Here is a 26,564-nt window from a genome sequence, read left to right on the forward strand (position 1 = left end):
CTCTACGATGAATGCAGTGTGAGGAGTTGTCGGCAGTATGTTTTCCCAGCTGTCTCATTGTTTTGTCAACTTGTGAAACCATTTTCAGGGCAGGTTCATGTTCCTTATAGGGCTGTGCTTTTGCACGGGATATTCAGGAAAGAAATTGCAGTCCACATGGGTTTATTTACAGAGTCTGGGAACTTGTGTTTCAGCGATGGAGCTGGGGGTGTGTGTCTCAGGGACAGACAGTTACTGAATGTGGGATGTCTCAGAGTTATAGAGCAACACATGCCCTCTGGCCCGACCAGCCTGTGCAGACCACAGTGCCTACCCATCTCGTCCCAATTACTGCATTCCGCCCATGTCCTTCTAAGATGGGGCGGGGCAGTGATCCAGTCCACATTCACATGCCATGGCTGAATGTGGGAACTGTAAGCACTGTGGAGGAAGATCACCAAGGACAAGGGCTGATGGCTGTCCAGGTCAGGGAGTCTGTTTCTCTCATCCCCCCCCCCCACCACACACACACACACAGTCAGTGGGTACTGGGATCGGAGGTCCATGCGGGCATAAGGTATGAGGACCGGTAACCTTGTAGGTCTGTGAGTCATTGAGTCCGGAGTTCGGTTCTTGTATTCAGCGTGTCCAATTCAAGCTTTAGTGTTTGGGATCGATACTGAAAATTGCAGACTGAAGTTGGCAAGTCTGGCTGCAAATCCACTGGGGACATTGGAGGCCGCTATCCGCGAGTCCGCTGGAGGCTCCAGAGCTGGCCTGTACTGGGGTTGCAGGACTGTCTGTGGGTGGGTAGAAAGGAGGACAAGAACTTCCTCTGGCAGTTCATTCCATATACTCACCACACTTTGACTGAAAAGGATCCATTTTAAACCTTTCTCCTCTCACTATGTGCCTGTGTTTTGGTTTACTGTACCCTGGGTAAAAGACATCGTCGACTATCTGTGTTTGAATGATTCACTGCAGAAGATGGAGTTGTTCAGTACAGAGACACTGGGCAAGGTTGGGCAACTGCTGGAGTTTAGAAGAATGGCACTGTGATGTGGAAGCTGTTAACAGCAATGAATCCAGATGTGGAAGTCCTGAACTAGATGGGGGTGAGAGGTTAGTAACCTAGGGCCAAGGAAACACTGGAGCAAGAAGAAAGGTTGAGCAAAATGGGCCTTTTTCTCTTTGGAGCAATGGAAGATGCCAGAGGACTTGATAGAGATAAGTAAGATTATGAGAGGCATGGGCAGAACAGACAGCCAACACCTTTATCCAAGGGTGATGATGGACAATGCCAGATAACATCATTTGTGAGTGGAGGAAAATTTGCTTGAGGTGTCTGGAACACGGGTGTGGTGGCATAGGTGGATACAACAGAGACACTTAGAGATGTAAGAAAAATGGAGGATAATGGTCTGTGTAGGTGGGAAGTGTGACATTGATCACGGAGTAGGTGTATACAGGCTGGCACATTGCGGGTTAAAAAGCCCATCCTGTTTTATGTCTGAAACTTATCAAAGGCTTTGTTAAAGTCCAAATAGACAACATCTATTACTCCGACCCCTCTTTAACCTCTTCAAAAAAACCAGAAGTTCATCAAACACGAAGCTGACTCCTGATCAGGGTCCTAGCCAAATGCTGCTTGATACTGTCTCATAGAATTCTTTCCAGTAACTTCACCACTACTGATATCAGGCTGACTATCCTGTATTTTTCTGGCTTGGCTTTGTTACCCTTCCTGAACAATGGGGCAACATTAGACACCTTCTAATGTTGCCAATCGTCTCTTTCCCTTCAAATAGGATTACCCAACTGCCCTCTGCTATTTGCTGACTACTTGTCCCAAAATTAGCCCTGCTCTTGTTTTAAGACCCTAACCGATGGACCTGTCCTTCATCCCACAATATTAAGAACTAATATAACTATAGTCACTAGAACCAAAGTTCTCCCTGAATGCCACTTCATCTACTTGCCCTACCTTATTCCCTAAGAGAAAGCCCAGTATTCCACCCTCCACACCTGCTTTCCTATATATTAACTCAGGAAACTTTCCTGGTCATATTTTTAAAAATTCCACCCCATCCAAGCCTTTAATGCAATGGGTGGCCCAGTCAATAATGATTAAATTAAACTCTCCCAGTGATTACTCTTACAACTATGAGCAAGTTCTGTGTACACCTGCTCCTCAATGTTGAGTTATGGTGAATGGGGAGTGTGGACCGTTATGGAGAGTGAAGATGGTTTGAGGGATACGTTCTCTGAAGTTGGAGTGTCTAGGGAACACTGTCACAAAGGGAGCAGACAATTACTTGTTTTTTGAATTTTTCTTCACAATCACTTTATGTCTCCCACCTTGAGCCTTTGCTCACATTCTCTCTTCTCTCTCCCCCCCCCCACCCATCGTTACAAAGACTCACCTGCCTCACCACTGTTGACATCTGTTCATCATACCTCCCTTAGTAGTTTAACCTTATTGTCATCCAGCCAGGCTCTGCCCCTTTCCCTCTAAGTTCCACCTGTTCATCATCCATCCCTTACCTGGTTCCACCATCACCTCCGGACTCCCATTTCAACTTTCACTCAGGGCTCACCTGGTTCCATTTCCCTATCATCTCCCCCCTCACCTGGATCCAATGTGCAGGACCAGAAGAGGCTGCAGACTCAGCCAGCGATAATGCTTCCCACCATCGAGGATGGTGTCTCCAGAAGGTGGCATCCATCACTAAGCACCCTCATCACCCAGGACATGCCTACTGTTCGGTAGCACCTTTGGAGTACTGTGGAGGTATAGGAGCCTGAAGACCCACACTCAGCATTTTAGGAACAATACCTTTCCCTTCACCATATTTCTGTATGGTCCTTGATGCTACCTCACTTTTTATTTTGCACTGCAGCCACAAAGTCACAGATTTCATGACCTGCACTCAGTGGCCATTTTGTTAGCTAGATATGTTTTCGGTCTTCTGCTGTAGTCCATCCACTTGAATGTTTGATGTGTTGTGCGTTCAGAGATGCTCTTTTGCACACCGCTGTTGTAACGTGTGGTTACTTGAGTGACTATGGCCTGCATGTCAGCTTGAACCAGGCTGGCCATTCTCTGACCTCTCATTAACAAGGCATTTTCACCCACAGAAATGGCTGCTCACTGGTTTATTTTCTTTTCTCATCACTCTCGAGACCATTGTATGTGCAAACCCCAAGCGATCTGTAGTTTCTGAGATACTCTAATCACCCTCTCTGGCACCAGCAATAATTCCAAGGCCTCATTTCTTCCCCATTCTGCTGTTTGGTCCATATAAGAACTGAACCTCTTGACTATGTCGATGTGCTTTTGTGCATTGAGTTGCAGCCACGTGATTGGCGAACCCAGATATTTGCATTGACGAGCAGATGCACCTAATAAAGTGGGCACTGAGTGTACATCAATGATCATGAACTTGATTCTGATCTGCTCATCTTCCCACCCCTCCCTCCCTCCACGTTTTCCATTTGCACTGGCCACTGAAATCAAGCGGTAGTTTTCTTATGCGTGTGAGTGGGGTAAAGGGGAGACGATTTTACCACAAAAACAAGACGACTCCTCAAAACGAAACTACTTTATTGTTATAAATAGATGAATGGAAGGCTAGTAGAGGTTACTGTGAACGGTCTGGAGAAGAGACGCTGTACACCCACTCTAGTACGAGAGAGCAACCTGTTAGTCTTTGGGGGGAGGGGGAGATGGATAGGCCACGTACACCCCGAAACCACTCCTGGCAAAACATACATCGTTATCACGAGATTTACAGCACAGGGGTCTCCAATGAGGAGCGGGACGGGCGGAGAGTAAGTAATCCGTTGCTGAACTCAGCCGGCATGGGGATCTTGTTCCGGCAGCCTGTGTTGTCTTCACTAGTCTTCTTCAGTGCGTCAGCCTTCAGATTTAAATCACTGCTCGTCTTCCCCACAGAGACCAGAAACAGGTGAAAATAATCTCCCTCGCGCCCCTTCCACCACGGTTGTAATCCGTCCCGGTACAGCGGGGAATGGGGCGGTGTGTGTAGAATGGGCTGATTTAGTCTATGCACTGGCCATCCGCCACATGCCCTATCACCATCTGTCCAGGGAGATCCAACACTGCTTTTCACTGCAACTCACCCCAATTCCCAGAGGAAACCCAGTTCCATTCCGAGTTCTGGTACTGTGGTGTGGAGTTTGCATGCTCTCTCCATGGGACTCCACTCGCGTCCCAGTCTGCTGCGGCAGAGGGGAGTTAGAGTTCATCTGCCACTGTAAATCCTCAATAGACGGCGGGAAGGGGAGTAGAATCTGGGGAGAGGCAAATTGGTGGGGCAGTTGGGAGCCTGGATTTGGCCAGGAGGGTAGATTAGTGCAAATATCCGCACAGACTCATCGGGCAGTAGTGTCAGCTTCAGAGTCATGTCATTCACTGACAGATTCTGTCTCAGTTCAAAATAACACTCGTAGAGAAGGAATGTCCGGTGCAGAGGGCTGGGAATGGGGTTGGGTGAGCATTAGAAGAGCTTGAGCCAGATGGGTGGGGGGGGGGGTGTATGGTCAAGGAACAGATATCCGGCCTTAACAATCCTCAGCCTGGTCTCAACCCCCATAACTCGGTCCATACAGCAATCCCTTGGTTGTGGCCATAGAATCGATCGGCGCACCTCCAATCCCGTGGGCCACCCAAACCATCCATCTGGGACGGTGGGTGGCCGTCTCTGGAGTGCTGGTGAGAGAAACGTGAGAGGACTTGGGTGCTACTGGGGAGGTGACTTCCAACCAGAGGGGCTGATTTCCACCACAGGCTGGGATAGGGGAGGCAGGGAAGTGGCTGGAATAAGCCCCAACACCCTGAAAGAGGGGAGGGAGAGCAAAAGGAGAAAGGAAAGGTGAATAGGAGGATGTGGGAGAGGGCTAAGGTGTGCAGAAGGGAAAGGAGGCAGGAGGGACAGGGGAATGAGAAATGGGAGAGGGCAAGGTTCTGATGCCCCAACCCCCTCCCAGTTCTATTCAGAGGGGCTGGGAGGGGCATAATTGGCAGATTGGATGGGCTAGCAGCAGCCTAGCTGGGCCAGAGGCCTCTGTCAGTATCCCCAAGGTGAAGGTTCATAGTAACTCATGGAAGGAGGGGTGGAAGAGGGAGGGGACACAAGGACTCACTTTGTTATGAGCTCACCAGTGACTGATGGATGGGTTGGAGGGGGGGATGGGGATGAGGTAGGGGAAGGTGAGGCTTGGGATGGGGTGGACGGTGTCTCAGATACTGAGTCACAGATCTCGGCGACCACTGCATTGAATTCCTGCGGTTGATCGGAATAGACATGGTGTGATGCTCCTTCGATGGACTGGAGGGGGGTGGGGGGGAAAGAAGTCAAAGGTTAAGGAAAGATGAAAACAAAGGGCATCAGCTCAGTCAACCAATCCCGGGACTGCCCTAAATCTGACCCCTGCCGCAGGCATGTGAGCCTCACTCTGTGTCTGACCTCAGGAGTGTGTGGAGATCGTGCCAAATTTTAAAAAATTGGGTGGGGCCTGTCAGAACTTTCTGTGGTGCTTGACATAGTTTGGGTTATTAGGCACTTGGCAAGGACCAATAAAACAAGTTATCCTTAAAGCAACACACAAAATACTGGAGGAGCCCAGCATGTCAGGCTGCATCTATGGAAATGAATGGACAGTCGAGGTTTTGGGCCAAGACCCTTCTGCAAAACCTCAGGGTCTCGGCCTTCAGATCAGAAGAGGTTTTGGATTTCCAGCATCTGCAGACTTTCTCGTGTTTAAGTTAGGTTTAAGCAGAACAACCTTTGTGGTGGGAGCGGCCATTGTTGCAGTGGGACAGAGTTAGCGTGGTGAACTGAGGCTTTCGCTGAAGAATGTTTAGTGAGGCTAGAGTTGAGGTTTCTGTCTAGCTTCTCTTTCTTCATTGCTGCCTAGCCAGAGTAGTGAGAATGGTTCCCAGGTAAATGCTGTGCTCCTTTTGCAAGATATGGGAGATTTGGGAGACCTTCATATTGCTACATTTGCGAGGTGTGTCTGGGTGCAGCTCCTTACAGGCTGTCTTAGGGAGCTGGAGCTTGAAAATTTGCTGCTCATTCTGCAGTATGAGGAGCTGACAGCTATGAACCACATGGAGGTAGATACACACAATTTGCAGGAGGCAAGTAGCTGGGTGACTTTCAGGAGAGGGAAAGTGGATAGACAGATAAAGCAGAGTATGCCTGTGGCCATCCCCGCGATAACAAGAATACCACTTTGGATACTGCTAGAGGGACAACCTACCAGAGAAAAGGCACAGCAACCAGGTCAATAGGCACTTAGTCTGGCTCCATGGCTCAAAAGGGAAGTGGCGGGGGGGGGGGGGATTCAATAATTAAGGGAACGGACAGGTGATTCCATGGACATGAAAGAGACTCTGTATGGTATGTTGCCTCCCAGGTACCAGGGTCAGGAACATCTCAGGTGGGGCCCACAGCATTCTTAAGGGGGAGGCATAGCAGCCAGAAGTCATGGGACAAATTGGTACCAACAACATTTTAGGAAGAGGGTTTGAGATCCTGAAGAGACTAGTCTCAGCTGGGTAGGGAGCTGAAAAGCAGAATCTCAATGATAGTTAAATCTGGATTGCTGCCTCTGCCGTGCCAGTGATTTGCCAGTTGAATTTGAGGGTTGATGAATTGGTATAGATCCAGATGACCTGTATGGTATAGGTTACACCTGAACTCAAGGGAGACCAACAGAGCTGTTGGGGAAGGTTTAAACTAGTTTGGCAGGGGGTTGGGAACCAGAGTGATGGGGCAGTTGGTGTAAATGTAGATGCAGGGTGCAGAGAGACTGGGAGGAAAGATAGACAGTGAATAGGGCAAAATTGCTGTCTGTTGGATGGTTGAAATGTGTCTATTTTAATGCGAGAAGTATCACAAAGAAGGGTGATGAACTTGAGCAGAGGATTAATGCTTGGAACTATGACGTTGCGGCCATTACAAGGGTAGAAATGGCTGGTTGATGTCCTGGGCTTAGATGTTTCAAAAAGGATAGGAAGGGAGGTAAGAGGTGAATCACTCTACTGGGAGTATTCTATACACCCCCCAACTCCAACAGAGACACAAAGGAGGAGATCGGGAAGCCGGATTTGAAAAAAAATTTCAGGATGTATATTGTATACATTTCTTTGACATTAAATGTACCTATTGAAAAGTACAAGAATAATAGGATTCTGGTCATGCATGACTTCAACTTCCCTAATATTGATTGGCACTTTAGTGGCAAAAGGTGTAGGTGTGACAGAATTTGTCAGGCATGTCCAAGAAGGATTTCTGACACTATGTGTAGACTGCCTAGTGGACAGGCCATACCAGATATGCTATTGTACCTGGTCTGGTGATAGATCTCTCAGTGGGTGTGCATTTCGGAGACAGATTACCAAAACTCGCCAACCTTTATTATAGATTTGGGCAGGGATAGGAGCAGACAGGATGGAAACATATTTAATTGGGAGAGGGCAAATTACAATGCTGTTAGGCAGAAACTTGATAGTGCAAATTGGAAGCAGATGTATTTAGGGAAATGCATTACGGAAATGTAGAGGTTGCTTAGGAAGCAGCTGCTCTGGATAGGTTTGTCCTGTTCAGGCCAGGTAAACATGGTAGGGTTAGGGAACTTTGGTTGTTATGAGATGTGGAACATCTAGTCAAGAGGAAGAAAGTTTACTTAAGGTATAGGAAGCAAGGATCAGACAGGGCTCTAGACAGTTAGAAGATAGCCAGGAAGGAGCTTAATAACAGACTTGCGAGGAGACATGAGAAGCCCTTGGCATGTAGGATTGAGGAAACCTCCACACACAAAATGAAGAGGAGAAGAGTGAGGGTAGGACCAAGCAGGAGTAAAAGAGGAAGTATGCCTGGAATCAGAGGTACTGAATGAATATTTTGCTGTAGTATTCACCAGTGAGAGGGACCTTGCTGAATGTGAGGGCAGCATAAAACAGGCTGATATACTGGAACATGCCAATGCTGAGAGAGAGGATGAACTGGAAGTTTTGAAAAATCATTAGCATCAATAAGTTTCTGGGGCTGGACAGGATACACACCAGGTAACTATGGGAGTGAGAGGAGTGATTGATGTGCCTTTGGCGCTGGTCTTTGTATCCTCAATGGCCACATGAGTAGCACTGGAAGACTGGAACGTGACAAATTTATTCCTTTGTTCAAGAAAGGTACGAAGGGATAATCCTGGGAATTATAGACCAGTGAGTTCTATGTCAGTGTTGTGCAAATTATCAGAGAGGATTCTTAGGGACAGGATTTGCAAGCGTTTGGAGAAGCATAGCCTGATTAGGGATTGTCAACATGACTTTGTGAGGGGCAGGTCATGCCTCATAAGCATAACCAAATTCTTTGAGAAAGTGACAAAACAAATTGATGAAGGTAGAGCAGTGGATGTGGCATATAAGGATTTTAGTAAGGTGTTCAACAAAGTTCCCCATGGTAGGCTCATTCAGAGAGTCAGGAGGCCGGAATCCAGGGAAGCTTGGCTGCGTGGTTTCCGAATTTGCTTGCCCATAGAAGGCAGAGTATGGTAGCAGATGTAGCGTTTTCTGCTTGGAGGTCAGTGACTGGTGGTGTTCTTTGGGATCTGTTCTGAGTGATTTTTATAAATAATTTGGATGAAGAAGCAGTACGGCAGGTTAGTAAGTTGGCAGACAAGGGCTGGTGATGTTGTGGAAACTGTAGAAGGTTGTTTCAACAAGGCATTGATAGAATGCAGAGCTGGGCTGAGAAGTGGCAGATGGAGTTCAACCCAAAATATTATGAAGTGGAGGGCTGAACTTGACAGCAGAAGACAGGGTTAGTGGCAGGATTCTTAGCAAGGTGGAGGAACAGAAGGATCTTGGGTCCTCATCCATACAGCCATCAAAGTGCGGCAGAGGTTGATAGGACGCCTGTGGTGTGTTGGCCTTCGTTATCAAAAGAATTAAGTCAAAGAGCCACAAGATAATGTTGCAGTTCTATTATGCACTGTGTTGAGTTCTGGTCCCTTCATTGTAGGAAGGATATACAGGCTTCAGAGAGGATAAAGAGGAAATTTACCAGCATGCTTCATGGGTCAGAGAACAAGTCTTTTAAGCGAGCTAATGCATTCTGTTTAGAGTGATGGAGGAATAAGATGATAGGAGATATAGGCAGAGTGGATAGCCAGAGACTTTTTACCAGGGTGGATATGACTAATAAGAGGGGGCATAATTTTAAGGTGATTTGAGGAGGGATGTAATGGGGTAAGATGTCAGAGGTAGTTCGTTTGATTTTTTTTTTAACAACAGTGTGGTATGCTCGTAGAATGTACTGCCAGAGGTGGTGGTAGAGGCAAATACATTAGGGGCATTTAAGAGACTCTTAGATAGGCCACGGGTGAAAGCAAACTGGATGGTCATGAGTGGAAAGGGTAAGATTGATCTTAGAGTAGGTTGAAAGATCAGTGCGAGACAATGGGCTGAAGGGCCTGTACTGGATTGCACTGTTTAGTGTGAGATAGGACTGTGTGGAGGGAGCCTCTCTGAGTATCTGACCTGAATAAGTATGTGAAGGGAGCATCACTCTGTGCCTGACCCCTGTTAGGAAGTGATGGGATGGTGTGGAGGGAGCATCAACCTGTGTCTGATCCCTGTCACAGAGTAATGGGACAATGCGGAGAGAGCCTCAACTTGTGTCTGACCCCTGTCACAAAGTGATGGGACAGTGTGAAGGGAGCATCAGTCTGTGTCTGATCCCTGTTAGGGAGTGATGGGACAGGGCAGAGAGAGCCTCAGCCTGTGTCTGACCCCTGTGGAGTGATCGGACAGTGCGGAAGGTGCAGTAATCACTTACTTATTGAAATCAGCCTGGAATAGGTGCTTCTAGTCTTTTGAGCTGCGCTGCCCAGCAACCCTAAAATTGTGCAGTGACCTTTAATCGGTCATTGTAAATTGTCAGGGGACAAATGACTAATTTACCTAGTAACTGGTACGACTAAATACCTATGGTATTTAGTGCCCATTACCCAGACCCTGTCCAGGCAGGGTATGATGGGACAATAATGAGGGAGCCTCACTCTCTGTCTGACCCTGGAAGTGTGTGATTGGATGGCTTGGAGGGAGGCTCACACTGTCTAACCATGGGAGCATGTGATGGGAGCTTCACTCCGTGTCTAACCCCTGTCCCGGGAGTGATTGTACATTGCAAGGATAGGAGATCAGTTACCCACCATGGTCCTGACGTAGGAGTCTGGCCTTTGCACCTTGACCTGCTCCCCACTGCTGGAATCGATCCAGGACCTGGCGCCGTAGATCATCGTGATGGGAATGTCCTTCGGGATCAGGTGAATCCTCCCGATCATCGGCCGCTTGGCCCAGCCAAACGCTTCTGAAAGAACCTTGAAGGCCGCTTCCCCACTGTGGGAGGAGGGAGGAGAGGCTCTGTCAGTGCCCACGTCTGCTCTGCTAGGCGACGCACTGCCTTAACCACTTTCAACATAAAACACAGAAGAGCACAGCACAGGCCCTTCGGCCCACAATGCTGTGCTGAACTTTTCACAATTAATCTAACCCTTCCCTCCCCTCCCACATAGCCGTCCATTTTTCTTTCATCGATGTACTTATCTAGAGTATTAAATTCCCCTAATCTATCTGCCTCCGCCACCACCCCGGCACTGCATTCCCCGTACTCACCACTCTCTGTGTAAAGAAGCCTACCTCTGCACCACCCCACATACATTCCTGCAATCACCCTGAAATTAAGTCCTCTTGTATTAGCCATTTCCACCCCAGCTGTCCACTCTACCTCAGCCTCTTATTGTTTTCTACCCCTCCTTCATTCCCAAGAGAAAAGCCCTAGTCTGCTCAACCTACCCTCATAAGACATGCTCTCTAATCCAGACAGTATCCTGGTAATTCTTCTGTATACCCTCTCTAAGGCCTCCACATCCTTCCTATGATGAGGTGACCACAATCTTCTCAGTTTAGTCCATCGAGAATTTTATATTGCTTGAACACAACCCCCTGACTAATGAAGGCCAAAGCACCATAGGCCTTCTTAACCCCTAGATCAACTTGTATGGCAACTTTGTGAGATCTTTGGGTGTAGGCCCCTCAATCCCCCGTTTCTCCACCTTGCACTTTGGTATGAGGATCTCTCCCCATCCCCAACCTTTCCAAGCTTGGGGCACCCTCTCCCACTGTGACCCGCCACAACCGACTGAGCTGACAGTCTGCGTGAGTGTGTAGATCCCCCACGTCCACTCCTTCCTCTCACCTGGGGGTCTGTGCGTTGCAGTGATACACGTACTCCAGGATGGAGTCATCCTGGAACATGTCTGCATATTTCATCTTCAGGTCCGGACGGAACCTCTGGACTAGGGACGGTCCTACGCCACAAGGAGACGAGACAGTCAGGAGTCAGGAGTCAGGAGCCATTTCACCCGCACACTCCCCCCCCCACACTGATATTTATTCATAATAAACAAATACATATTCACACACAGAAGGACAATGTGTAGCCATTTACAACACATCAAACTGGAAAAAGTTTTCTGCAAATGACTGTTCTTCAGTCTGGAAAGGCATTCAGTCCATTACCAACGGCAAAAAAAAAGGCCCCCTGTCCTGAAGACATCCTCCTCCCAAACTAGTTAACTGAGTTCTGCTGCAGGGTTTGTCTTTGTTGATTTCAATTTAGTCTTCAATGCGATCTTCCCTGAGCTTCTGCAAGAGAAACTCTTCAAACCTAGCATACCAGATGCCACCTGCAGCTGGATCACAATCTTCCCCTGTGACAGGAGACTTGGCAAGTACAGCTCCACATCCTGCTCAGTCAGCATTGGTGTGCCCCAGAGCGTGTCTGCTCCTCTCTGCTACTCCCTCTGTACAGTAATCACCACACCTCCAGTGAACCATCAGCTGAACTGGTAAAGTTTGCGGACGACAGCACAGTCAGTGGACTTGGGTCAGAGGTGACAAATCCGAGTACCACCGGGGAATCAACAAGCTCGTTTCCTGGTGCAATCGCTGCAAGCTGGAGCCAGGTGCCCTCAGAACCACAGCGGTGCATTTCAACTCCGGGAGAAATGTTGCAAGTGATGCCCTGTCCCTGTGAGGATGCCATCAGCACACGTATCAGCAGATAACAGGGGGGTGGTGCAGTGGTTAGGAGGGGTAGAGACAACGGGCATGCAGACGGGATTATTTTAAATTGGTGCTGTGGTCAGTACAGACGTTATGGCCTTAAGGACCTGTTCCTGTGCTGTACTGTTCTGTGTTCCATTTGCCTGCATTTCACCCATATCCCTCAACACCTTCTCTACCCATGGGACACATCAAAGTTGCTGGTGAACGCAGCAGGCCAGGCAGCATCTCTAGGAAGAGGTACAGTCGACGTTTCAGGCCGAGACCCATTCCTGCCGAAGGGTCTCGGCCTGAAACGTCGACCGTACTTCTTACTAGAGATGCTGCCTGGCCTGCTGCGTTCACCGGCAACTTTGATGTGTGTTGCTTGAATTTCCAGCATCTGCAGAATTCCTGTTCTCTACCCATGGATCTGCCCGAGTATCTTTTGAATGTCATAATTGTTCCTGCATCAACCACTTCGTCTGGCAGCTGGTTCCATGATCACCCTCAGGCTCCTTTTCCCCTCTCACCTTAAACCCGTGACCTGTGGTTTAGGGCTCCCCTGCGACGGGGGAGAAAAGACTGTGGCTGTTGTCGTTATCTACGCCTTTAATAAGGGAGGGTAACCAGAGACGCAGCCTCATCATGGACAGGGGCTCCCTTACTCAACAGAGGAGAATATCTGGTATGCCTTGCTCCCACAGCACACTAACGGGAGGGCTGACTGACGGATGCACCCTCACCCCTGGGGAGAGACAATTGATGGACACTCCCTCACCCTGCAGGGAAGGGATGACTGATGGACACTCTCTTACCCTGGGGGGCGCAGAGGGCTGACTGGTGGACACTCCCTCACCCAGGGGTGGGGAGGATGACTGATGGACATCCCTCACCCCGGGGAGAATGGATGACTGGTGGACACTCCCTTACCCTGGGGGGAATGGGTGACTGATGGACATCCCTCACCCCGGGGAGAATGGATGACTGGTGGACACTCCCTTACCCTGGGGGGAATGGGTGACTGATGGACATCCCTCACCCCAGGGGGAATGGGTGACTGATGGACACTCCTTCACTCGGGGGAGGGGGGGAAGAGATGATTGATGGACACTCTGTAACCCTGGGGAGAGGACTGCCTCCCGGACACTCCCTCACCCCAGGGGGAATGGATGACTCGTGGACACTCCCTCACCCTGCAGGGAAGGGATGACTGATAGACACTCTCTTACCCCAGGGACCTGCAGCCCGCAGGATGGCCAGGAAGTTGAAGCGTCCCAGGACTGCAGCCAGCGCCTTCACCCAGACAGGTGGCTTCCAAACCTCTGACTGGTCGGTCGGCCGCTCGGGGAATCCCCACGGATCCACCAGGACCAGGTGCTTCACTCTGCTCCGCACAAGCCAGAGGGTTACTCAGTTACGGTTAACCGGGGCTAGGCATAGCAAGATCCCACCGACGAGATGAAACAATGAGATGGTGAGGTGTTGTCCTCGGGACCCGGGGCAGGGAAAGAGTAGGGTGTGAGAGAGGGACAGAGAGAGTCACAAAGCAATACAGAACAGAAACAGGCTCTTTGGCCCAGATTTCTCTGACCTTTCCTGTCCACCTACCTGTCTAAATGCCCTTTAACTTGTACCTGCCTCAGCCTTTCCACTGGCAGCTTGTTCCATACCCTCAGCAACTTCTCTGTGGGGAAAAGTTGCCCTTCAGGCCCTATTTAAATCTATCCCCCTCTCCCTTTCAGTCTCTACTCCCTAATTTTGGACTCCCCACCCTGAAGAAAAGACTGTTCACCTTATGATTCTATAAATCTGTATAAAATCACTCTTCAGCCTCTGATGCTCCGGGGAAACCGTCCGAGCCTGTCCAGCATTACAGTCCCCATAACGCTCTCGTAAATATTTTCCTTACCCTCTCTAGATTAATGATTCCCTCCCCTTAATAGAGCATCCAGAACTGAACTCCAAACATAGCCTTGCCTACTTCTGATACAAATGTAACAGGACATCCAAACTCCTGTATTCACATTCTGACAAAGGTAAGCATGACAGAAGCTTTCTTCACCACCTTGTCCGCCAGCATCAGCACTTTTAAGGAAATATATAACCTCACCCCTAAGCCTTCCTGTTCTACAATGCTCCCCAGGACTCCAGTTTAAGTTCTGCCCTGGTTTAATTGGACAAAATGCAACACCCTGCACTTCCTCAAGTTCAGTTCAATCTGCCGTTCCGTGGCCCGCTTCTACAGCTCATCTAGATGCGGACAGAATCTTAAATAAACTTCACTGGCCACTAGTTACTGCCTGATACACCGCTGGTGGTGCTTAGGGCAGCAATGAAGGTTCTCCATCTGTCTGTCCTTGCCATATACCGTCGCGTACAGATGCAGGAGGATCCATACCAATTCTTTTTGACCAGTTGGGGTTGCTCGCCCTGAGCTGAACCTCTGAATGTGGAGAACGGGACCACTCCTAGTCTGACCTTTACCCTTTGACCTGTTTGGCATAGGTGACCCTCCCAAGAGCCAAAGCATAAAGCCCTGACTCCAGCCGACATAGTTCTCCAGGGCACTGAGGCATGCAAGCCTTCAACTCTATGACAAAGGTTATGTTTGAGGCAGTTATAATGGGTGACTTCAATCTACATGTAGATTGGGTGAACCAAATTGGTAAAGGTGCTGAGGAAGAGGATTTCTTGGAATGTATGCGGGATGGTTTTTTGAACCAACATGTCGAGGAACCAACTAGAGAGCAGGCTATTCTGGACTGGGTTTTGAGCAATGAGGAAAGGTTAATTAGCAATCTTGTCGTGAGAGGCCCCTTGGGTAAGAGTGACCATAATATGGTGGAATTCTTCATTAAGATGGAGAGTGACATAGTTAATTCAGAAACAAAGGTTCTGAATTTAAAGAGGGGTAACTTTGAAGGTATGAGACGTGAATTAGCTAAGATAGACTGGCAAATGACACTTAAAGGATTGACGGTGGATATGCAATGGCAAGCATTTAAAGGTTGCATGGATGAACTACAACAATTGTTCATCCCAGTTTGGCAAAAGAATAAATCAAGGAAGGTAGTGCACCCGTGGCTGACAAGGGAAATTAGGGATAGTATCAATTCCAAAGAAGAAGCATACAAATTAGCCAGAGAAAGTGGCTCACCTGAGGACTGGGAGAAATTCAGAGTTCAGCAGAGGAGGTCAAAGGGCTTAATTAGGAAGGGGAAAAAAGATTATGAGAGAAAACTGGCAGGGAACATAAAAACAGACTGTAAAAGCTTTCATAGATATGTAAAAAGGAAAAGACTGGTAAAGACAAATGTAGGTCCCCTGCAGACAGAAACAGGTGAATTGATTATGGGGAGCAAGGACATGGCAGACCAATTGAATAATTATTCTTCACTAAGGAGGACATAAATAACCTTCCAGAAATAGTAGGGGACAGAGGGTCCAGTGAGATGGAGGAACTGAGCGAAATACATGTTAGTAGGGAAGTGGTGTTAGGTAAATTGAAGGGACTGAAGGCAGCTAAATCCCCAGGACCAGATGGTCTGCATCCTAGAGTGCTTAAGGAAGTAGCCCAAGAAATAGTGGGTGCATTGGTGATAATTTTTCAAAACTCGTTAGATTCTGGACTATTTCCTGAAGATTGGAGGGTGGCTAATGTAACCACACTTTTTAAAAAAGGAGGGAGAGAGAAACCGGGGAATTATAGACCGGTTAGCCTAACGTCGGTGGTGGGGAAACTGCTGGAGTCAGTTATGAAGGATGTGATAACAGCACATTTGGAAAGCGGTGAAATCATCGGACAAAGTCAGCATGGATTTGTGAAAGGAAAATCATGTCTGACGAATCTCATAGAATTTTTTGAGGATGTAACTAGTAGAGTGGATAGGGGAGAACCAGTGGATGTGGTATATTTGGATTTTCAAAAGGTTTTTGACAAGGTCCCACACAGGAGATTAGTGTGCAAACTTAAAGCACACGGTATTGGGGGCAAGGTATTGGTGTGGGTGGAGAATTGGTTAGCAGACAGGAAGCAAAGAGTGGGAATAAACGGGACCTTTTCAGAATGGCAGGCGGTGACTAGTGGGGTACCGCAAGGCTCAGTGCTGGGACCCCAGTTGTTTACAATATATATTAATGACTTGGATGAGGGAATTGAATGCAGCATCTCCAAGTTTGCGGATGACATGAAGCTGGGTGGCAGTGTTAGCTGTGAGGAGGATGCTAAGAGGATACAGGGTGACTTGGATAGGTTGGATGAGTGGGCAAATTCATGGCAGATGCAATTTAATGTGGATAAATGTGAAGTTATCCACTTTTGTGGCAAAAATAGGAAAACGGATTGTTATCTGAATGGTGGCCGATTAGGAAAAGGGGAGGTGCAACGAGACCTGGGTGTCATTATACACCAGTCATTGAAAGTGGGCATGCAGGTACAGCAGGCGGTGAAAAAGGCGAATGGTATGCTGGCATTTATAGCGAGAGGATTCGAGTACAGGAGCAGGGAGGTACTACTGCAGTTGTACAAGGCCTTGGTGAGACCACACCTGGAGTATTGTGTGCAGTTTTGGTCCCCTAATCTGAGGAAAGACATGCTTGCCATAGAGGGAGTACAAAGAAGGTTCACCAGATTGATTCCTGGGATGGCAGGACTTTCATATGAAGATAGACTGGATGAACTGGGCTTGTACTCGTTGGAATTTAGAAGATTGAGGGGGGATCTGATTGAAACGTATAAAATCCTAAAGGGATTGGACAGGCTAGATGCAGGAAGATTGTTCCCGATGTTGGGGAAGTCCAGAACGAGGGGCCACAGTTTGAGGATAGAGGGGAAGCCTTTTAGGACCGAGATTAGGAAAAACTTCTTCACACAGAGAGTGGTGAATCTGTGGAATTCTCTGCCACAGGAAACAGTTGAGGACAGTTCATTGGCTATATTTAAGAGGGATTTAGATATGGCCCTTGTGGCTACGGGGGTCAGGGGGTATGGAGGGAAGGCTGGGGTGGGGTTCTGAGTTGGATGATCAGCCATGATCATAATAAATGGCGGTGCAGGCTCGAAGGGCCGAATGGCCTACTCCTGCACCTATTTTCTATGTTTCTCTTGTCCACCGCACCACCAAATTTAGTGTCTGAGTCACGCTAGAATATAGAACAACACAGGAACAAGCCCTTTGGCCCTCAGTGTTGTGCCAAACCAGCTAAAAAGTAAATAAAAACACACCCAAAAACCAATCTCTCTTACCTATCCTATGTCCTTATTCCTCCATCTTCCGATCTAAAAGTCTCTTAAAAGCCTCTAATGCATTTGCCTCTACCACCATTCCAGGCAGAGAACAACAATACTAATTTAGTACCCTTCTTTGAAAGGGCAATTAAGAGACAGACAAAGTAATGAGAGCAGTCGGCATAACATTAGAGCACACAAAAATAAGGTACAAGTGATTTAGGTCAGGCATGGGTCAAATCAATGGAGATCAATCACCACAGTGTGTTGTAGCAGAGAGGATCTCAGAAACTGGCACAAAGGGGGCTGACAAAGGGGCATCTGCAAGGAGACTTAACTGCTGGTTGACAAGGCTTCAAAGACGAGACAGGCAAGTTCAGTCCCTGACAGCCAAGGCAGGAACGGTTACCATTCATCAATAGCTGCCTTCAAGTTGCTTCAGTGTACAAAGTAGAAAGAGAGAGTGTGAGGAGGAAGGAGCGGAGAGATATGGGGATCGTGTGGGGAGGGGGTTAGAGGGGAAGGCAGACAGTGAGGGGAGAGAAGGAAGGGGAGTGGGAAAGTGGATGAGGAGGAGAGGAAAGGGGTCATTTTTGAGGGTAGGGGATAGGGATAATGGTGGGAGAGGAGGAAGGGAGAGTGAGTAAGGAACTGGGCAGAACCACTTTCTCTCCTATTTTCAACATTCAACCCACCCCCCCATCTCCCCAAAGACAGTGCACCTCAGCCCTCCGACCCACACCCCTCGCTCCTCTCCCCTTCTTCGCAGACTCTTTCCCCATCCCCTCTTCCTTACTCACCCCCTCCTCCCTTCCTCTCCCTTCCTCCCCCTCTTCCCTACTTTCCGCCCTCCTCCCTATACTATCCCTCCTCGTTCTCCTTCTCCTAGTTGACTGTCTCTCTGTGCCCCGTGTCCGGGCCTCACCTGTCGGGGTGCTGGATGCAGTAGCTGGCTGCCAGGTAGCCACCTAGACTGTGCCCGAGCAGGATCATGGCGGGCAGGCCCAGCTGCTGCCTCCACTCCTCGATGGAGCGCACAAACTCAGCCTCCACTGCCTCGGGCTCAACCGGGAAGCTGGGACGGGAGCTGCGGCCGAAGCCCAGCAGGTCGAACGCGAACAGCCGGCGCCGGCAGCTCAGCCGCTCCAGGTTCTGGATCCAGAGGCCGAGACCGCCCCCGAAACCGTGGACCAGCACCAGTGGCGTTTGCTCCCCCGCCGCACCTGAAACTCGATCCAGTGACAGAGTCCAGATCTGGTGGGAGCTTGGCAACTTCACATAGCGGCACTCGGGGGGGCTCTTCAGGCCTGTGGTTTAGAGGGAAGAGGGGAGGGGTGGGGAAGGTGGGGGGGGGGAGGGATTTGGGGAGGGTAGTGGTTGGTTGTGAGCATAGGGAGCGGGAATGGCGTTATGGTGGGGTGGAGAGTTTTGGAGTGGGGTAAAGGAGGGGGGAGAGGTGTTTTGATGTGACAGAATGAGGAGGGGGTTGAAGATGAGAGTTGGAATTAGATGGGGAGAGGATTGGAGGGTGAGAGTTGGAATTAGATGGGGAAAGGATTGGAGGGTGAGAGTTGGAATTAGATGGGGAGAGGATTGGAGGGTGAGAGTTGGAATTAGATGGGGAGAGGATTGGAGGGTGAGAGTTGGAATTAGATGGGGAGAGGATTGGAGGGTGAGAGTTGGAATTAGATGGGGAGAGGATTGGAGGGTGAGAGTTTTGAGGAGGGAGAGAGGATGGGAAGAGAAAGATGGGAATGTTTAGAGGGGAGAGGGCGACAAGGGGAGAAGGGGGACAGAGAAAGGGTAGGGGGATGAGTGAAAGAGGGAGGGAAAGAGGTTGGTGGTGGGAAAGATACCTAGGCATGAGACAGGATCTCACAAGTAACATTAAACCAACCGCGGGATCCCCAGGGTCACCCCTCACGCCTCCCACCTCCTCCACCTTCCATTTCCCTCCCCCCTCCACCAGCTCATCCCACTCTGGAGGACAAAAGGAGATCTGAGTTGTGATACCGACTAGATGTAGGGAAGATTAGGTTGTTGGGAGGGTGGTGATCACTGGCACAGCCTGCTGGCTAAGACATTCCGGGGTGAGATGGGGAATGGGGAGGTCACACTTCTTCGTCCAGTGGGGAAGATCTGAGTGCAATTTTCTGTGACGGCGGCAGTGAGGATAATTTACTGGATATATACGGGAAAGAGCGTGGTAGATTTCTGGATACATGATGCATGGGGAGCTCCAGGGAGGTGGCACTGAGACGAGGGATTAATCATGGTTGGATTGAATGGAAGAGCAGGCTGAAGGTTTTTGTTTTGTATGATTCTTGATACGAGAGCTGGTGGGAGTTACAGGGAAGTGGTAAATAGGTTTATTATTGTCGGATGTAATGAAAAACTTACTGTTCATACAGATCATATCACTGCAATGGTGCATTGACGTAACAAAACAATGTCGAGGGTGGGTGGGGCTTTTCCCAGCTTTACTGGGGCAGTGAGAAGTATGGGCAGAGTCCACGGGAGGGGAGGCTCATTAGCCAGGGGACTGTGCTCAGGAGCTGTGAGGTAATGTTGCACCTCAGTGGAACTCTTGGAGGATTGTGTTCAGTCCTGGTTATCTCATTCCTGGAAGGATGTGGAAGCTTTAGAGAGGATGTGATGGCGTTCCCTGGAGAGCAGGGCATGTCAAACGAGTGAGGTAGCACTTCTCTCTTTGGAGCGGAGGAGGATGGGAGGTGACCTGATAAATAAGATGGGAAGGGACACTGATCGAGTGGACAGCTAGCATCTTCATTCCAGGACAGAACTGGCTAATACGAGAGGGCATCATTTTAAGATGACTTGAAGAAAGAGTGTGGTGTACGTGGATGGTAGGTTTTTTATTACACAGAGAGCGATAGTGCGTGGAACTGGAAGGTTGGGATACGTTAGGGACATTGATGAAAGAAAATTGCCAGGCAATGCAGGAGGGAAGAGTTACATTGATTGTGGAGTTGGTTAAAATGTTGCCACAACATCATCGGGTGAAGGGCCGGTGTACTGGACTGTAGACCGCATCTAGAGAAATTGGCGAGGGTCAGTCAAAGGGATCTTGGAAGCAGGAGAGGGCAAATCAGGGAAAATCTGCAAAATATTCATTGGAGGAGAGGAAATTGTTGTACTGATCGAAGTGGGATCAGTAGTGATGGGACTAACTCGACAGGGAGGATCGGTGTGGTGACAGTGAGATACTTCTCCCATGTCAGAGACATCTAAAAGCAGAGAACCTAGGATTGGGGAAGGACTGAGAGTTTTCAAGGGGATCGAGGGAAGAATTGCTTCCCTCAAGAAGTGGCCTGATGGGTTGCTGAAGGCAGAGACTCTGGGAACAGTCGACCAGTACCTGGAATGGCCAAGGCGGAGGTGGCGACAGAACGAGAGCCGGGAGAAGGGATTAGTGTGGGCCAACGGGATGATGTCGGGCCAAAGGGCTGGGGACACGGACACACACAGACACAGACTCACCCTTGCCTGTCCATCCTGGAAGGATGCACTGCTGAACTCAGCCCAGGGAAGGATTGTGAAGTAGAAGAACTCTCGCTAGCCCAGATGGGATATGTCCCTGATTCCTGAGGGCACATGGGAGGGACTATGGATGTGCTGGAGGCCATTGGCTGCTGGGAAACTGAAAGCTGTCACTTCCTACTTTTTTGTCCCTCAGGTCCCTATTGTATCTTTCCCTTCTCATCTTGAACTTGTGCCCTCTGATTTCAGACTCCCATACCCTGGGGAAAAGACTGTGGGACCCTCTACCTTATTCATGGCCCTTGTGAATGTATGAACCTCTACAGGGCCACCCCTCGGCCATCTTCACTCCAGGGAAAATAGTCCCAGCTTATCCAGTCTTTCCTTAGAACTCAGGCTCTCCAGACTCTGCAAAACATTTGCGAATCTTTTCTGCACCCTCTCCAAACTAATCGCATCCTCCCCTTAGTTGGCTGACCGGAACTGTGCACAATATTCCAAGTGTGATCACACCGGCAACTTGTACAGCTGCAATGCAATGTCCCAGCTTCTGTACTCTCTGCCCTGATGGATGAAGAAAAAATGCGCCAAGCACCTTCTGCACCACCCTGTCTACCTGTGTCTTTATATTCTGGGAAACATACACTTGTAGCCCTGGATCTCCCTCTTTTACAACACCACCCAGAGAGCTGCTGCTTCCACCTCTCTGTCAGACTGTGGGCACTGACGCCCACCCCTCCTGTGGTGTGACACTCCTTCAGCACACCCCCCTCCCCGACCCCCTTTGCAGATGGAAACCCACCACAGCCTGGGTTGAGGGGGCTGGAGGTGGGATTCAAACTTGCTCACCTTGCAGGATCCGCGCCTCAGCCTCTCGTAGGTGAGTCATGGACGTCGGGCACCAGGCAGGTAGCCAGCTGGTCAACCAGTTCCCAGACCTGCAGGGGAGTGAGTGAGAGAGAGAGAGGGAGACAGCCAGTCATACCTTGGTAGCATTGAGTTGGGGGTGGGGTGGGGTTTGGTGGGTAGTACTGAGGTGAGAGGGGAGGGTTATGCCTACACAGGCCCATGTTCTAGATGGGATGGGACATGACCGTACCGAGCGGAGGGACACGCGCCCATACAAGGGCCAGGAGGCAGTTAAAGAGACAGCAAATGATTTAAAGTAATGGGCGTTGGGGCTGGGGAGTCAGTGGTGGGAGACAAGGGGACAGAAGTGAGGGTGACACACACAAAATACTGGATCAATGGATAAAATGGACGTCACTGCTTGCTGCCCTCTATAGATGCCACCCGACCTGCTGAGTTCCTCCAGCATTGCGTGTGTGTGTGTGTGTGTGTGTGTGTGTGTGTGTGTGTGTGTGTGTGTGTGTGTGTGTGTGTGTGTGTGTGTTAGTTAGTTAATTAGTTAGTTAGTTAGTTATCCGGATACCCAACATTTGCAGGATCTCTTGTGTTCAGAGGTGTGGGTGGGGAAAGAAAGCGAGACTCTTATTGTGTCTCGGAGCAGGGAAACAGGCCCTTTGGCCCATCAAACCCACACTGAACATCGATGCACCTAATAACACTCATTCCTCATCGAAAACACGAGCCAGTTTTAATATCACTGTCCAATAATGACGTGAAATGTGTCGTTCAGTGGCATAATTATTAGAATTTGCAGAGTAAATAAATAGCATAGAAACAGAAAGTTCCATCTGTTTCCCCCCACATTTCCGTCATCACTTCCCACCTCCCCAGCCTGGATGCTACCCCTATTTACACACTGGGGGTAACAAGGCCGCCATGTTAGCACAGTAGTTAGCTTAAAGCGATTACTGCCCCCGTGACCCAGGTTCAATTCCATCGCTCTCTTTAAGCAATTTGTCCATTCTCCCCCGTGATCATATGCATTTCCTCTGGGTTCTCCGGTTTCCATGCGCCACAGAAACTGATGGGCCACAAAGGCTCGGGATAGACTTTGTTTTGATTATGGGTACTAGCCTCTGTAGTATCCAAGACAACTTTGTGGAGCTGTGCCTCAGAAAGGACCCCCATCACCCAGGACATACCCTCTTCTCATTATTGCCATCAGGAAGGAGGCACAGAAGCCTGAAGGCACACTCTCAGTGATTCAGGAACAGCTTCTTCCCCTCTGTCATCTCTTTTCTAAAATGAACCCATGAACGCTACCTCACTATTTCTGTTTCTACACTATTTTTAATTGAACTATTTAATATTTACAGTACTTTATTTTTCCCTACATTTATTGCATTGTACTGCTGCCTCTAGGTTCACAAATTTCATCACATATGCTAGTGATATTAAACCGAATTCTGACTCTGTTAATGACCTAGAGGATGAGGTTGAGTGCATGGCCAGTGAGCTTGGTGGTGTAGTGGACTGTAAAGGGGGTTTCCTAAAATTACAACTGGAGCAAGATGACCTGGGGAAGTGGGCCAAGGAATGGCAGATGGAACTCAACTCAGGCAAGTACAAGGTGTTGCATTTATAGGTGTTGCAAAAATAGGAAATCAGATTATTATCTGAATGGTGGCCGATTAGGAAAAGGGGAGGTGCAACGAGACCTGGGTGTCATTATACACCAGTCATTGAAAGTGGGCATGCAGGTACAGCAGGCGGTGAAAAAGGCGAATGGTATGCTGGCATTTATAGCGAGAGGATTCGAGTACAGGAGCAGGGAGGTACTACTGCAGTTGTACAAGGCCTTGGTGAGACCACACCTGGAGTATTGTGTACAGTTTTGGTCCCCTAATCTGAGGAAAGACATCCTTGCCATAGAGGGAGTACAAAGAAAGTTCACCAGATTGATTCCTGGGATGGCAGGACTTTCATATGAAGAAAGACTGGATGAACTGGGCTTGTACTCGTTGGAATTTAGAAGATTGAGGGGGGATCTGATTGAAACGTATAAGATCCTAAAGGGATTGGACAGGCTAGATGCAGGAAGATTGTTCCCGATGTTGGGGAAGTCCAGAACGAGGGGCCACAGTTTGAGGATAGAGGGGAAGCCTTTTAGGACCGAGATTAGGAAAAACTTCTTCACACAGAGAGTGGTGAATCTGTGGAATTCTCTGCCACAGCAAACTGTTGAGGCCAGTTCATTGGCTATGTTTAAGAGGGAGTTAGATATGGCCCTTGTGGCTACGGGGGTCAGGGGATATGGAGGGAAGGCTGGGGCGGGGTTCTGAGTTGGATGATCAGCCATGATCATAATAAATGGCGGTGCAGGCTCGAAGGGTCGAATGGCCTACTCCTGCACCTATTTTCTATGTTTCTATTTTAGTGAGGTAAACCAGGGAGGTTTTACACAGTGAGTGGCAGGGCCTTGGGGAGCGTTGTAGACTAGATAGACCTAGGAATACAGATACATAGTGCCTTGAAAGTGGAGACACAGGTAGATAGGGTGGCGAAGGAGGAATGATTGAGTACAGGACCTGGACCATCACATTGTAAATGCACTGGTTGTTGGTGAGACCACTCTTGGAGTACCGTGTGCAGTTCTGGTCACCCCGAGCAGTCCAAATGTCTTTTAAAAGCTGTAAAGTGTACCTCTGGGTGGCGGGGTGGAGATATGTCCCTACAAGAGGAGGTGTATGACACTCCTTCCCTCCACTACCCTGCAGGTCACCCTTGGGCAAGGTGCATCTCCTGCTCAGCGTCCACCCCACCCGCGCCCCCTCCCCGGCCCTCCTGATCAGGGTCACGTGAAGTCATGGGAACAGGTGGTGGTTGGTCACATGAGCAGCTGGTGCAGGTCAACAAATCCTGGTTATGCGTCCACTGAATGTTTCCAGGCAGACAGTCTTTGAAGGGTCATGCTAATGGCTGGGGTCACCGTCTTGTAAAGCTACTGCCCAGAAGGCAGCAATGCTAAGAACAATCAGGGTCATGATTGCCCACATCATATGACACAGCACATAATGAACGAACTAAGTATACCCGCCTCTAATATTTCCTCTGGCAGCTCATACCATATACGTACCCACTCTCGGTGACAAGGAGAGCTGTCATTAGGCTGGGGCGGGTGCTGAAAAGGTTCACGGGGGATTTTGCTGGGAACTGGAGGGCTTGATTTAGGAATGGGTGGGTAGGCTGGGACTTTGTCTCTGTAGCAAAGGATGTGGAGGGGGATGGCACAATAGAGGATTATTAGATTATGAGGAGCAGAGATACGAAGGTCAATCTTTCTTCTCAGGGGACAGGAGAACGTTGGTGAGAAGGGGAAGTTTTACAGGAGTTAAGTTTTTCCACACAGAGGGAGGTGGGCATATGGAATGAGGAAGTTCTAGACGACGCAGGTATACTTACAGCTTTGTAAAGACATTTGGACAGACACAGAGATAAGAATATGGGACAAACGCAGACTAGATCTTGTGGAAGACAAGATTTAAGATTCCCACAGCTGATTGAACGAGGAACAGATGGGTCGGGGGGGGGGTGGTGGAGGAAGAGGTTTTGGCGATTGTGCATTTGCGAGGAAGAATTCCCCACCCCCGATGTCTGTAAAGAGTTTGTACGTTTTCCCAGTGACCGCAGGCCAAAGACGTATCGTTTTGAAGGTTAATTGGTCATTATAAATTGTTCCATGCTTAGGCTAGAGTTAAAACAGGCTCGAAGAACCTATTCCGAACTGTATCTCAATAAATAAATTCAAAATTAAAAGCGATGGACGTAGTTACTTCACTTGTCTCGGAGAAACGTAATTTACCCGGGAGTTTCCAGAACAAGACATAAAACCACCCTGACCCCTTCAATTCCTTATCACGAACCACAGGCACAGAAGTCAAATTAAAAATAAGTGCAGTTACAGGAAGAGAAACAAAGCAGGGGCTGAAACATGTTCCGCAAAAAAAAAACTACAAAGACTTATCCACAGAGAAGAAGCTGTCAAAAACTGTTAAACAAACTTTAATATTACATTTATAATGTACCGGAAAGGAAAGTGACAAGGAATCGAAATAACTCTGTCCAGGAAATAAATAATAAACCGATAGAGTACAGGAAGCGGACTACTAATTGATGTGACCTCCGAACTCGCTGGCGACTGCCTCGTGTTTTACTCGTTCGGGTCACAGTGGGAGGGAACCGGGGGGGGGGGATTAATTTCGGGGGTGGGGTGGGGGTTCCAGAAAGGGCCTGTGAGGAGTGGGTTTATAGGAGGATTGGTTCAGACATTACAGGCTGGCATTACATGCAGGTGCCGGAAGGAGAGGTTTTAGGAATGAAGGGTGAGAAGGAAGAACTCACGCTGCCTCTGCATCATCTTCCATTCGGAGACCTTTTGATCAGAAATCTGGGCGTCGGAGAGGCCGTGGAAGAAGAACAACAACAACACACTACGTTATCCAGCGACTGGAAATCGACACCCACTGTCAATGAAAGGAAAGGTCAGGACACTGGCTATCAATAAAATCGAACGCTCTACCGACGAATGCAACTTTCAGACAGTCAGCTGATAGTCGCCTCATGATTATTAAAGAGCGGGGCGGAGCTAGAACGCCTGTCAATTTCTGAAACTAACCCCGGAAATGCTTAAAATCTGAAATGAAAGGCGAAGAATCGAGGGAATGCCTTCTGATCGAGGGTCTTCGGACCGTTAACCCCGCTTCTGTGTCCCCAGGTTCGGCCTGGCCTGCTGAGCGAAAGACAGGAGAGAATTAGGCCATTGAGCCCATCGAGTCTGCTTCGTCATTCAATTATGACTGATTTATTAAC

At 48.9% G+C, this 26,564-nt stretch overlaps 1 protein-coding gene across 1 annotated transcript; it reads right to left on the reverse strand.

Annotated features, from left to right (window-relative positions):
* Nucleotides 1-26,564, reverse strand: abhd4 (abhydrolase domain containing 4, N-acyl phospholipase B). Its single transcript, XM_063060142.1, has 7 exons — nt 26,097-26,564; nt 21,696-21,784; nt 18,271-18,652; nt 13,348-13,502; nt 11,268-11,379; nt 10,222-10,408; nt 1-5,330 (listed from the first exon to the last, which is right to left on the reverse strand). Exons 1-7 carry the CDS (start codon nt 26,117-26,119, stop codon nt 5,142-5,144), a joined length of 1,137 nt encoding a protein of 378 aa, XP_062916212.1. The 5' UTR covers nt 26,120-26,564; the 3' UTR covers nt 1-5,141.

Source organism: Mobula hypostoma, chromosome 10 (genome assembly GCF_963921235.1).
Source record: "Mobula hypostoma chromosome 10, sMobHyp1.1, whole genome shotgun sequence".
NCBI lineage: Eukaryota > Metazoa > Chordata > Chondrichthyes > Myliobatiformes > Myliobatidae > Mobula > Mobula hypostoma.